At 41.5% G+C, this 14,282-nt stretch overlaps 1 protein-coding gene across 2 annotated transcripts in view; it reads right to left on the bottom strand.

Annotated features, from left to right (window-relative positions):
- The window catches only part of ASAP2 (ArfGAP with SH3 domain, ankyrin repeat and PH domain 2), a 93,107-nt gene extending 80,950 nt beyond the window's left edge, over positions 1-12,157 (bottom strand). The window contains exon 1 of one of the 2 annotated variants that reach the window (XM_063330446.1): positions 11,708-12,157. In XM_063330446.1, the coding sequence (XP_063186516.1) occupies positions 11,708-11,833 (126 nt within the window). In that variant the 5' untranslated portion in view covers positions 11,834-12,157. The remainder of the gene's footprint in view (positions 1-11,707) is intronic. The other variant, XM_063330445.1, reaches the window with a different exon arrangement.
- Positions 12,158-14,282: the final 2,125 nt, after the last annotated feature.

The raw sequence follows: 14,282 nt of genomic DNA, 5'->3' as shown, positions 1-14,282 counted from the left end.
TTCCTTTTGGGAATTTGTTTTTAAATGAAAGAATGCATCGAAACTGTCATATACTGTCAATCATTTTAGGTGCCCAAATAGAGGAATCTCAAGACACCACTACAGTCTTGAAAACGATCTTAAATTCTGCTGGAATTTCAACAGCTTTAAGTATAACTAAAATTAATAGTTCAGGCACTCGTGTCATGAAGTACAGCTTCCTAGAAGTGTAAGTGCATCTTACATCACACAGTTATTAGTGTACCAAACAGTAGATATAAAACATCCATTTATATCATATTTGATGTAAAACTAAAAGTTTTCCTCACAGGGTGACCTTTGACAAAATAATTAGGGAGTTCATGTACGTAGAAGATATCTATATAATTGAGTAAACAGTACTTCTCTATACCACTGAGCATTAGGAAGATAAATTCATACACAGCCACTACCTAAGACAAAATACTGAACAAATTATGCTTTTAAAATTGAAGCAGTTTAGAACAGAGAAGCAGGTCCAGGCCTATCAGCACTTTTGTTATGTTCTTAAAAGAAACAGGAAACAGCTATTGAATCAACTGACTGAAACTGAAGAGACAAATGCCTGAACCTATATGTAACCAAGCACCATCACCACATCCATATGCCTTGGGGGCGGGGAAGGCAGTGGCAAACACTACCACTCCATCCCTAGCACAGAGAAGACTGACTGAAACTACCTACATGAAAAGCTTGTCATCCACAACCAGAGCAGTTAAGCAACAGAAGAGAATGAACTAAGCAAAAGAATGAATGAAACCAAACAAAAGGCAGCTTAGAAAAGATTTACTACTTCATTCTTCAATGCTACTCTCTTCAGCACAGCTAGCATCTAGGCTACATGGAGCTCAAAGTGTAGGAGGACTCTGCTGGTGTTTTTTCTGTTGTTGTGAAACATACACCTACAGTTCTGGAAAAAAAACCCTCGAATGATTAAAAACATGTGCTTTGCAAAACTCTATCCTGCATGTTTTGCATGTGACAACAGAGCAGGGGCTCTATGCTTGCAAGTGCTGAGGAAATTTCCACTCCTATTGCTGTAGCCAAACAGTAATCCTGTTTGATTGAAGGGGCTTAAAATGATTAGTAAATGCATTTGTTTCTAAGTTGACTTCCCTAGAATACAGTCTAAGTTTCCTTGAAATTGCATCTCCTAGGAAAGAAATCTTTCACTGACAAAGAACAGAAACCATAAAGCATGAGAAAATAATCCGTATGAATGTTCACGTCACTTCACTACTTTTTTTTCCCTTCCTATATGCCTTCTAAATGTAGAACAAAGCTTTCAGGAATGTAAAAGTAATTTGTTCAGCTCTAATCACTTCAGCTGTTTTGATGTATCTACAGGCATACTTAGCATAATGCCTAGACAGAATTATAGATTTCAGACTAGAACTACATTGATAATCTGATCTTTAATCAGGGATAGCTGAAGGGTCCACAAACAGCAGATGGTTCTATACACCATACTGCTCCAAGACAATGAGGAGCGGTTCAGCCTTTGCTCTCAATTCTCTATTTCTTTCCAGTTTAATGAGTCAGACGCTAGAATTTATACTATCGGTTCTTTCACGTTAACTTTTACAGCCACCTCTTAAAGAATATACTCCAAAGAAATACACTTCACTGCATAATGTCACTTCCATAGTAAATATTTTTGTGAAATGGAGTTCACATATAGAAAGAAGCAAATTTTTGAAATTCTGTCCAACACCTACTCACTTGAAAACAAAGCCTGCTACTCTAGATGAAAAGTACTGAAACACACTACCCAAGCTTATATCCTGCAAAGCAGCATTGCTCATAAGAAAAAAGCTATTCAGTTACAGCTCTGTATCTCAGTTCCTCCATCAATAAATTCTCCCCCATAAGGCAAATTATTTTCTCTTTCCAAATAAAATTGAAACATACACAGCAGCTAGAAAAGTCTGCATAATACTTAGTACTATGTCCCATTTTCTGGATATATAACATGCAGAACTCTTCTTCCACTCTTCTAAAATACAGGACAGGATGTAGCTGTGATATCACCCTCATCCACTTTCCGCTGTCACTATCCCTTCCCCATATCCCTGCCTACCTCCTTACTATACTGATCCTTTTATATTAGCCCTCCCTCCACACTCTCTGCGTTTTCATCCTACTTCCTGCATAAACACTGCCGCACTCCCCCTTCCTTTGCAGTTCCTGTAAATTATGATTCCTCTGAACTTCCTTAGACTTTTGATACATTTCCTTTTCCCCTCCTTAATGGTTCTGCCTATATGCCAATTCCTGAGCCTCCATTCCTCACAGGCCATCACAGTACTTCTGCCTCTGGATGACTCTCTTGACTCCCAGTTTGTCTCGAATTCAGATTCCATTTCCTTGCTCTTCCCTTTTGACTGATCCTCATATTACCTCTTAGACATTTCAGCTATTACTTTCTGAGTCTTAGTTTTTCTTGTGTTCCCATTTTTTGTTGTTTCCTATCCAAATTTACTCCTCCACTTAATTTCTACAGTGATATAAACTTAATGAAAGAAGTCTGGAGTTAGTCCAAATAGAAGAAACTGGTGGTCATCTTGATCACAGAAAAATCTCATATCTAATACCAAAAGTCTTCCAGCTTATCTGTCTGCACTGAGAACAACTACACACATAAGCATTTTGCATACAGAAGAGCTTGAGTTTGGTGCTAACACAAGTGAGATGGTTTTGGGGAAAAGGCTAGGAAAAAAAGAGAGAAACAATCTAACCATCAGCTTGCAACAAAATCAAGTTATGAACACCAAACTTCTGTTTGTCACATAACTTGATCTACATTTTCCAAATGGATTTAAGGGGAAAAAAAAAAAAATAATCGTTCTCAGTTAAAATGGACCAAAGCAGAGATTTCAACTTTGCACAAAAGCTGAGTTTAATCACCCTTTAAAGCTTTACAAGTATGATATTCAGTAATTCTGGTTTTCCATAAGAAACTGACAGCACCAATGCAAGAGGAAACAAGGAGCCACACAATTTCTCCTGATGTGAAGTTCTTGCACATCTGACTAATGCTAAAACTCAAAAAATGAAAGCAAACATGAAAGTACTGTCTTCTTGCATACAGTGGCAGCTGCTGTAAATACTTGTTTACAGTATTTTTCAAGCACTTATGGAAGCAGGAAAGGGAACCGGTTACTTTGCTAGCCTGCCACTCATCCAGGGACACTTGCAATCTTTGAGTATGAGCATCTCTCCTCCTCAATTTAACAGTCATGGTCTGCAGTTCTGCATCCACTACAATCATTTTTACTAGCTGTAAATACTTCTCCTCTTCTCTCCATCCCTGTTTTTTTAACCCCTGTGCTTAAATTGGATATCATCCTAGTCTTCAGAGGTTTTGTTAGGAGCATTTGCCAGTTACCATCCTATTTTTTCAGAATCCTGGAAAACATGTTAACCAGCCCCAACAAACTGCCTGCTTTAAGCCCACAGTTTTGTTTATCACTTTGCTTACTTGTATCTCTATTACTGCTATCCATTCTACCTTCTCCCACACTTTGAGCTCAAAAACTGCAGCAGAGCACTCATTTAGATTTGTCAATACCTAAATTATCTTTAATACTACAACATTCTAACTGTGTATTATCCTTTTTCTCCTCGCAACTCTATGTGCTTCAAGAGTGTTTTTGTTTTCTTTACTGCCTGCCATCATTCCTAAAGAAAACTGACTTTTGAAAATTTGTGGTTTATCTTTACACATACTCTTTAATGCAAAACTTTCCTCTGACTATCTGGCTTTTTCTTCCCATTTCTGGCAGGTTCTGGCAGGCATTTGTGACATTCTTCTTGGGGTGTTTCAAATCTGTAGTTTTTCCCCATCATTTTCCCCCTTCTTGGGATACTTCATTAACATTCTTCATGCTTTAGTACATACACTCTTCAGTTCTGCTGACCTCACTAGATCTCAGCTTAATGACTTTTTCCCTCAATATAATTCTTTTGTTTGTTTTGCCTTGCTTTTGTTTTTAATTTCTTTGTTTTGCTTTTAGTACACAGTGAATTGAGCCCCAACCATTCAACAAACACTTCAGTTTTTTCCAGTCTCATCCGCAACATGCACTTGATTCCTGCCTTTAAATCAGTTCTCAATTAGCTCCTCCTGCTTCTGTTTCCTTCTGTAGAAGCCAGTATCTTGGCTTGTCACAGATGCCTGACCATAACCTGGCTGAAATACAGCTCTTATTTATTCCTCTTGCACTCTTCCCCCATACTTGCAGTGTTAACCAACAGCTGGCTTTACCAGACCATAACCAACAGGTTCTCTTAAACTGAAACCTGTCTACCATCAATGACCCTTCTCCATAGTATCTCTAAAATACAGTCTTTCACTCTAAGCTAAAGGTTTTTATCCACAATCTCATAATTTAATTTTCATTATTGCAACATCCTGGCCTTGACAAATACAGTCTTCTTCAGTCACATCCGCTCATGATACTAAACCTTTTGGTTTGTCTTCTATGCAATGAATCCCTTTCCACACTTGTAACAGCACTCTCCTTTGTATCAAATGTAAGACAGTGGTCTTTGATTCTAATACTTATTAGTAGGCAACATCAATGATCTCTCTTTATATTCATGATTCCTTCTCACTCTGATCAGACTAACTCCAGCCACAAACACCCATTTGGGTTTTTTTTAGAATCACACCTTCATGTTTTCCTACCAGTGCTTAGTTGGGACTTTTCTTACCAACACTTACATTTTATAGCATCTACAAACTCACTGAACATAGAATGGGAAGGGGAGTGAGGATGGAAGATACCTCCACAGCTGGAGAAGCTGCAGAAAGATTTCATTCAGAGAATGTCTCTTCTTCCCTCTCTAGGAACTTCATGAAGAATATAACATTTATCTAGAGCCAGTGAGGACTGAGGGCAAGTGAAGACTCTTGCCACTAGCCCATCCATGAGAGACACCCCAGCTTAGCATGAAGTCCATCTGAGCCCCAGCTATGGCTTAGTACCATGGACAGGGCTGGGCCAAGGCTGCTGCAAAGGGTGTAAGGCCAGGGAGCTCCATGGAGGTAGGGCAATGCACTGATAACCTCTGCAGCAAGGGATTTTCAAGAAATTAGGAGATGTAAGGAGACTGCAAACATCAAGAATGTATAGAGAAGCTTGATACCCAAGACAAGAGAGGGAAGAGCTAACCTAAATACGGCTAGGCCAAACTTTTCTGGAGCTTCAGGTCCAAAAGTTGTTTCTGGAGAAATGGGGCAAACAGACCACGTTGGTTGTTAAGAGTGAGGCTCAGAAGCTGGGGTGGAGAAGTTTAGATAGGGAATGGTTGTATGCAATATATATATACACATATATATACACACACATATGTAAGGTGCAAATTATCAAAAAAGAAAATATTTAAGAGTTGAACTAAAATGTTTGAGAACCACTACTTGAATGCATATGCATAAAAAGAAACCACTTCACAGTGGTTCAGCTACACACACAGTACACTAGTCAAGTGCACCAAGTTTGGTTATTTTTTTTTTGATTCCTCCACCTATATTCATCAGCCATGTTCACTTTACATGTGAACTATAAGTGCTTTGGAGCAGGGATTAAGCTTTTGTCCTGTGACTTTGCAATACCTTTCAGAACAAAGGCCTCACCTTTACCTAGCGTTGCTGTATGTTATGGCACACGAGAATGACATGAAGATGAGAAAAGGAAGTGAAGGTGGGTTAAACCTAAGCAGAACCAGTTACTTTCCACATCTACTCTCTTAGCATCAGCATGAAGTACACTAAATACAGATATGATGATTCTGAGAAATGCAGCGGCACTAGGGCAAAAAAAAATAAAAATCAGAAAACAAAACTCACAGTTAGTAAAATACTTCAGAAATTTACATATTTTCCACTGATCCTCCTATGGGGAATGAGGGCATTTGATAACAGTAAGCAGATGTATCATCGAACGCGCCAAAGGTGCACAGCAATCTACTTACATGAGCCGAAATTGTTTTAACTGACTGCACATTGTCTGTATTTTAAAGGTGTAAGGTTTTTTAAATTTTTAAATTAAGGTATTTTAAAATATGCACAAAGCTCCAGGTGAAGACCTACAGTTTAGCTCCTGTATTTCTGCAATTGACATCCTCTGTATTTCTCACAAAAAGAAAAAAATTCCCACACTCCTTTTGAAATCATCCTCCCGTTTGTGTCATAATGACTTTTCCAGAAACCTCTTTGGATGCTGATGACAGAGAATTACGATTCCAGAAAGGAAGAAGTGAAACAAGAAAAAGTTTTAAACTTCATGTATTTATGCAACTGTATTTAGTAATGAAGTAAGAAAAGTGTGCAAATAAGTTCTACCAAAGAGCACATCATAGTAGGCATGAAGGTATATTTTATTAAAAGGAAATATATAAATAATAGGAGTAAATTTCGCAAAAAGCACTACAATATACGACATTTCCTACTGCTTCTAAAATTATACAAAACCACCTTCTTCACATAGCTTTCAAAAGCAAGTCACAATCACATAGTATAGGAAGACAGAACTCCAGTCCTAAAGACTTAACAAGCAAAATATACATAATGGGGAAAGTATAAATTTTAAAAACACACATGCGCATGCATGTATCCAGTCTCATATTTGCCGACCCTACCAAGCTGTTATCACCTGTTGTCTTGGTTAGCTTTGCAGAACCAAAATGGAGCAGAGAGAATTACAGAATTTTAACATACAAGAGGGAACAAAATTTAATAAGCATTGATCCCTTACACCTCTCCAAGCCAGCTGAAAACTGCAGGACTGCCTTAGGTGGCAAGAAGTTGCTACCATTTCTGATACAAAGACTTGTGTTATAAGTGACAGTGAGGAAGAAAAGGACTTGATAACAAAATGACATGCTGCATTCCTAGGAGTGGAAATTACACACACACACACACACAAATCTTTTAAATTGTAAACTAACAGAAACATTGAGGTGCAATAATCATGGAACAGGACCTGTAGAACAAAGGCAATCAGAGACCTGAAATTACAAGTTATGGCTTTAACATTAATTTTACAGAAGTTCCTAGAAAGCGGCTTTTAAATAGATCCCAAACAATAAAATCTATTTCTATCTGGGCAACTAAGACCAACTTTGGTACCACTGTACTGTTTCTTTTTGTTGTATATTTTACATCTTTCCACCACACATTTGTCCTGTGTACTTCCTACAACACATTCATCCCAGTAGGAAAGTGCTACTTTGCTGGGGAGGGTGTTACAGTAACCTATTAAACTTGTCTCAATGTTTCCTTTCTCCTCTCTTTATAGGGAAATCTGAGCATGCAGTGAAGGTTAAGTAGGCGGGGTAAACTTTGCACCTAAAGTCCTGACTTAGATGGAAATGTCTTCAGCACATGAACTGTCTGCTACTCTCTGTTAACATAGTAGCCTGCACAATAGCCCCCGACCCTTCTTTCTTGGTCCAGAAGCGCTGGACCACGATAAACAGGTAGAATAAAAATAAGTAGGTAGGATATTTAGGGGCTTCTGTTCCAACCTTTATTGTAAAAAAAAAAAAAAAAAAAAAAAAAAAAAGAAAAAAAGTGGCACACTTGGATTCTATTCATTAAATCACTCTATGAAATAATTTCTAAAAATCTGTAACGATCACAGCTATTAGGACCACTCTGCAGGCTCCATTACAGTTTAGGAACTATTTTATTTAACTTATAGGACGTAAAAGAGAACTGTATGTTCTAAGTAATAGCAGTACTAAAATCAGATTTTTAAGCATTCATAGCTTAATAATGGCACCACACATTTTAGAACCTGGGACCTTTAATAGAAAAAGTCAACTAAAAAGACTGCATTTGTCAGACTGGATTACTGATTTCAGGCAACCCCTCCCCCAATCATGTGACTATGCTCTGCACCCTATCAATTAAAACTTGTTTAATCTTAGTGACTATCATACATGCAAAGATTAAACAGTAACCTGCAAGGGCACCTGTGGCATATACTGCTCACTTGTAATTTTGTTTTAGCAGAAGCTAAAGATTCCCAACATTTTGCTAAGCAACATCCTAATCTGAGAACAATGCAGAAATTATATGATTCCTTTTCCTTTGAAATCACGTTGTGTTCCACAAGCATGCCTTTCCTAATCCCTTTTTCAATACCGAGAGCAAAGGATGAGATTTTCTCTCCAAGTGTTTGAACAGGCACCAGTTCCCAAACTGCAATGCAGGCGCTTCTGGTGGTCTCAAAGGCTATGATCCGAGGTCTGTAATCAGTGCATGCAATCACATAAAACAATAAAACTCAAAAGTATTTTCCACTGATACTAAAAATCAATCATATTCTGCAACTGACAGAGGTCAGTTAATCCAAGTTCAAAAAACACCAATTTAAGGCAATACCATTGCCCACAGAGACATATCGGCAAATTATACACTTATAATTGTCCAACATCTTATTGATTTCCTCACTTAACAAGCCTTTTCCACTCCATCAGCGAAAGCAAGGCCTCATTAACTAAACTTTTAAGACACTATTAGACACCTGCTAATTAACCAAGACAGAATTACAAAACTGGTAGCCAGCAGTGGTAATGATAAGCACAAAAGACTTCCCATTGGGATCTGGAAACAGATATCTGTGTTTGTGCAAAGCTGAGCTCAGGCTATCAAGTCCCAGTAGCCCCCACCTCCTCTGCTTTTGCAGTGCCTCCCCCTGTGCCTCTGCTTCTAAGGGAGGCTTGGGAGACTCAAGCTGGCTTCATGCAGGCAGTTGCATAGTCCACTCCAGAACCAGATTTGCTGGGAAAAGCAGTTAAGAGACATCCTCAAATATCAGTATTAACCAGCTAATTTGATTTAATACATGTATACAACATCCTGGAAAATGATAACTTAACTGTCTTCAGTTAATAAACTAGCACTTACAGTCACTTGTTAAAATCAATGCATATACAAAGGCAGCAGTCAGCAGGGTTTCAACTTACCTATTAACTGTTTTGAGTAACACATTCCCTAAACCATACACAACCAGACTTCCTAGTTTTCAGAACTGTACTGTTTACTGCAACGCAGCAGCGCACACTGGAAAGTGATGCTTCACAGTACTGGTGATACTGGAAACGGAAACAGGTTCTTTCTATTACCTGTACATTTTTAGACTTTACTAAGTCTTAGTTCATAACAAGCTGATGAACTAATTTTTGCCTAGCCTTTTAGAAAAAGGTGCTGAACACTGACTTCTCTATTACACAACATATAGACCGCTTTTTATCAAAGGATCACATTTAACCTGAAAAACCAGGCAGACGTCATGCTAAAGGACCTGCATATTTCCAAACCAAAGAAGTTTAAGTCTGAAAAAAGATTTCACAGTTTTGAAACCATGAAAATTTATATGGTGCTCTTGCTAAAGCATAAAGAAAAAATTCAGGAGTAATTTCAACACGTGCTTTAGGACAGCATCACAGAGACAGCAACTGCTGATATTTTGCCAAAAGTGCTAGATAGATCAATACTATTAAGAACAGTTACAGCCAGTGCAATCTCTCATCTTCTGCCTTGCAAACTTTATTTAGCTCTGTAAGACACTACGTACATTCTTTATCATCATTATCACAAAAGATCATTTTTGTACCTAAGCTGGCAGACAGTACCTAATATCTGAAATATGCAAAGACACAAAGACAGATTTAACATACTGATTGAGTTTCTTTAAAATCCAAACAGTAGTGTATCAGAGATATGGCACAAAAACAAATGCCATGCAGACAGATTAAATAAGAAAGGAATCCACCATATTAAAATTTTTAAATGAATATCATTCTCTTAACATAAAAGAAAGGTTTTCAAGATGCAGCTTACTGAGTTGAATCTTTAAAAGACCTTAAGATATATGTTCCAAATTTCATGCCATCATATCTAAATTTTGTATCATCAGATGTGAAAATGAAAAACAAAAAAATTTTTGCATGTTTTTTCTGAGAAATGACATGACATTTTTGCAACCATACTGCTTTAGAAATCGAGGCTCAGAGAATAACCAATTTTTGTGAGACTTACAATAAAAAAAAATCTCTAAATTTAGCAAAACTGCTTTTGACCCAAACGCTTACACTAACTTCAGTTTTGTGTTGATCAATTATTAGGCAGGTCTACCTTACAACTAAAATGATTCACTATTATAAATATTCTTTAAGAAAAAGTGTCTTTGATACAGAATTGTTGATCTTAAGACTATCAGGTTAGTAAGGTATAATTAAATCCAGGCATTTAAGTGCAAGCTTGCAGGGAGGAAAATTACCTCAGGAACAAAACAGTAATTCCTTCTGTGCAGATTATTTTGAATTCAACTCCTTGCTTTAGTGGTTTTGGGAACTGGCAAAACAGGAAAATCTTGAAAAGGGTGTTTAAACACCTAACCTGGGTTTTGTTCACTTAAGAGACGTTAATAATCCATTGCTAGTGGCAGTTCTTTTGTAAGAAGGGACATCAACTACTGACAAGATTCTTTTTGCTGAAGAGGCTCTTTTTAAAATATGTGCTTAGTGCAAAGCAAATCAACTAAACACACACTGTAAGAACTGATGTAACAGGTAGATGGAGCAAATTAATCTGCATCACAAGTAAGATTCCCCCCCCCTCCCTCCCACAAGTTACTTCAGAGAAGCTGCTAGAGGAATCAAGATACACAGACGCTTCTCATTTCATTGTGCGTATATGACTGGGATGTGGAATGTGCTCTCACTGTGTTCAGACCTGTCCCAGATTTCCCTCTGATTTGAAACAGGAGGGAAAAAGAGTCTCTCTCTCCCCAGCGCTGGCAGCCACCCTCTGAGGTAGGGAGGGCTCTGACCATCGGGTTCAACGGCACGTTTCGAGTATCTCTAAAGAAAACCAAACAGCGCTCTTGGCGAGACAAAAGCGGCTCACATCAAGTATCCGCAGCCCGGGCTGCCCAAGGGGAGGCAAAAAAGCGGGGGCTCCGTCTCCCGCACCCCCCGGGGACGGGCCGGCATCGCCTCAGCGCCCCGAAGGAGCGGCTCCCGAGGGAAGGCTACCCTAAAACATATGCCCGGGGGTGGTGGGGGGGAAGGCGTTCAAATTTCTACGTGCGGGGACTGGAAAGGAGATTAAATCCCACCTGTGCCGGGAGGCTGACATACACACAGACGGTGGAAAGGACATTCCAGCCTCCCGTGCCGCCGGGGCCCAAGCCCCACAGGGCAGCTGGCGGGGCGGGAAGGAGGGGCCGCGGCGCTTCAGGTGTGATTGTGAAGGAAGGGGGAGGCTGGAGAGCACCGGTCCCCCCCCAGGTAGGAGGGCAGACGGGCGGAACCCATCGGCTCGGAGCTGCTCGGGCGCCGGGAGAGAGAAAGGAGGGCTCGGGCTCCGCTGCCCCCCGGGCTGAGAGGAGCGGGGGGCGACTGGCGCCCTGCCCCGCCGAGCGGGAAGGCGGAGCAGGATCCCCGCGGACCGGGGGGCAGCAGCTCCTCAGCCCTTCCCCCCCAGCTTCTTTCCCCTCTCCAGCCGGGCGAGCCCCATTTCCTCTCAGCGGCAGCCGAGGGCGCTCCTTGGGGCTGGGCGGGGAGAGGGAGCGGCAGGAGCCAGCGCCGGTAGCGCCTTGTTCTCTGCTGCCGCCGCGGCGGCGGGCAGCCAGGCCGGAGGGGGCCGCGCCTCCCCTCCCCTCCCGGGGCTCACCTCTTCGATGGCCGCCACCGTGTTCCTGCACTGGGCCATCCGGGTGGTGAAGTTGGAGGCGGTAGGTGACTTGTAATCCTCATTGGTCTCGGACACGAATTCCGACACGGAGATCTGGTCCGGCATGGCGGGGCGGGGATGGGAGGGGAGAGGGGAAGGGGTGGGGGGGGGAAGCAGGCGGCTCCGGGGGGAGGGGAGGGCCCAGGGGGGGCTCCCCCCTCACATCGCTCGGCAACCGGCGGCGGCGGCAGCGCCCTCCTCACAGCCCCGCCGTCTGGAGCGGTGTTGTTCCTCCGTCGCCACACAAGGAAATTCCCCGCACCCACACTACTCCTCCTCCTCCCCGCCCGGTCACGCAGCACCGGGGGCCGGGCACACGCCCAGCGGCGAGCGGGGGGGGCGGCGGCGGCGGCGGGAGCTGCCTCCACACCCCGCCCTCCCTCTCGCTTTCTCCCTCCCTCACACACACAGGGCGGAGGCGGGCCGAGGCGCGGCCGCATGGACACCCCCCTTCACTCTCTCCGCACGCACGGAGAAGACCTGCAGCCACGGCACTCGCCCCCCGCCCTGAGAAGATGGCGGCCCCCTCCTTCCCGCCCTCCCGGCGGGGAGAGAGGAGAGGGCAGACACGAGGAGGCGGGGGGACGACAACAGCGCGGGTCCAACGGCAGGCACCGGATGGGTAATCCCAGGGACAGGCAGGACAAATCCAGCCGTGTTAATTAAGATCGTGTTCAACAACAAGAACCCAAGGGCAGGGGAAGGTGAGGTGCGATGCCAACCTGATGCGAGAAGGGACGGGTGGGGGCTCACAGGTCTCTCTTCCCTCACAGTGCACAATCTATATTTCAACAGCCTAATCTCTTTTTATGAGTTCGCTGCCTAGTTTCGAGGTACCAGAAGTTAAGAAATGCAGTCATTTCCCAAGAGGTCTGTGCAAAAATACTGTTAGGCTAAGTAACATTTATATCTGAATTCTTAGAAAGCTTTTTCTGTACTCGAAGAGGAAGCATGGTTATCAGAGGAGGAGACACTTTGTCCCTTGATATAAAGCCAAAAGGATTAATCGAGGCAGAAAGTGCAAACCTTGGCCCCAGCAGTGGCGTTGGTGACTCGCAGCAGAAGGGAGATTGGCGAGGTGTCACCGAGCAGGCACGGTGCTCACTTGCCTTGGGAATACGGGCATGCGATGCCTAGCAGTGGTTTCCCTTGGCCTCAAAGCCCTTAGGACTTCCAACCTGTTAGTGCAGAAAGCTTTGGAAGTCTTGTATTTTGGCCCAGAAACTCTCCCGTGGCTCTTTCACTCCCCTCTGGTGATACAGTTACTAGCTTTCTGTAAGTGATTCTTTATTACTGTGATTTAAAACTCTCTAGGGAATTCAGATGAGTAAGCAGGTACTCTTTTGCTGCACTTTGTAAAATGTCCAGATAAATAACTGTAGGCCTACCCAGATGTTACTGCCCTTTGCAATCCTTGTTACGGTTATACAAAGTTCTCCCTTAACATAAATGATGAAGCTTGTCAAGCATATTTAATTTACTGGTTGTAGCAAAGCAGATTAATAAGCAATGACTATTTGCATGTCTTATTCTTAGTACTTTTCCATTCTAATTGTTATTTTCTCTTATAAAAATCACCACCATTATTTTGCTTTTTACTTCTGTCTCCATAATTTTGTGTTATAAACCCTTCTCCTCCTTAAGACTTGTGCATGTTCCAGTCAATGGGGCATGTACAGGTATAAATTGTTCCAGTGCTAATGCATTAAACTTCTTGTCTGTGTTTGTATGTCACATAATAAATGAGTATATTTGTGACCAGGTTGAGTATAAATATTCATTCTTGCTAAAAATGTGTGTGATGTTTCGCCTTTGGTTTAGTATCAGCTGATGGTTACACCTTTAGAGCAATACTTAGCACACTCTTACCCAAAATAGCATTCTTAAACTATCTGTCATATCTTCCAATGTGGCATATTTATTTAGAAATTTTGAAGGGGATGAAAAACTTGGGGTCCAAAAGGCAAATAATACCAGTTTTTTACTTTTTGCAACAACTCTTCTATCAGGTGTAGTCCAAATCTGCACCATATCAATGTAGTATCTAGTGGTTGCATCTTCAGTTTGATATTGGAGTATATACAAGACAGTATCATCATGCAGTAAATTTTTAAATTCTGTAGACCATGTTTACACATCAGGTTAGGTTAGATGATTGCAATGATATCTTCTGATCCGTAACTTAATAAATTCAAAAATTTGCCATCCTAATGAAATGGCTAGGCCTTTTTGCTTGACAGACTGCGCGTTTCACTCAGCTGTCCTTTTACTGAAGCTAAAGACTTTTGCTTGGGTGAACTTTCTGGAAGACATCTAGTCTTTTTATATAAAGACTCAACTGTTTGGAAAATCGACTGCTTCTGTTAGTGTTTTATTATAATGGCTAGTCGCAATTACTGTGTCTTCCACCTATTGCTTGTTGTTACAATTTTTTTTCAGTAGGTTAAGGAGCTATTCAGTACTCAGACTTTTTTCCCTATGAGCATTCTTGTACACTGTAATGAAATCATTTCTC

The sequence above is a fragment of the Chroicocephalus ridibundus genome, chromosome 3 (assembly GCF_963924245.1).
Source record: "Chroicocephalus ridibundus chromosome 3, bChrRid1.1, whole genome shotgun sequence".
NCBI classification, from domain to species: Eukaryota; Metazoa; Chordata; class Aves; order Charadriiformes; family Laridae; genus Chroicocephalus; species Chroicocephalus ridibundus.
The sequence above is the reverse complement of the archived record's forward strand: the minus strand, read 5'-3'. Positions and strand labels throughout refer to the sequence as shown.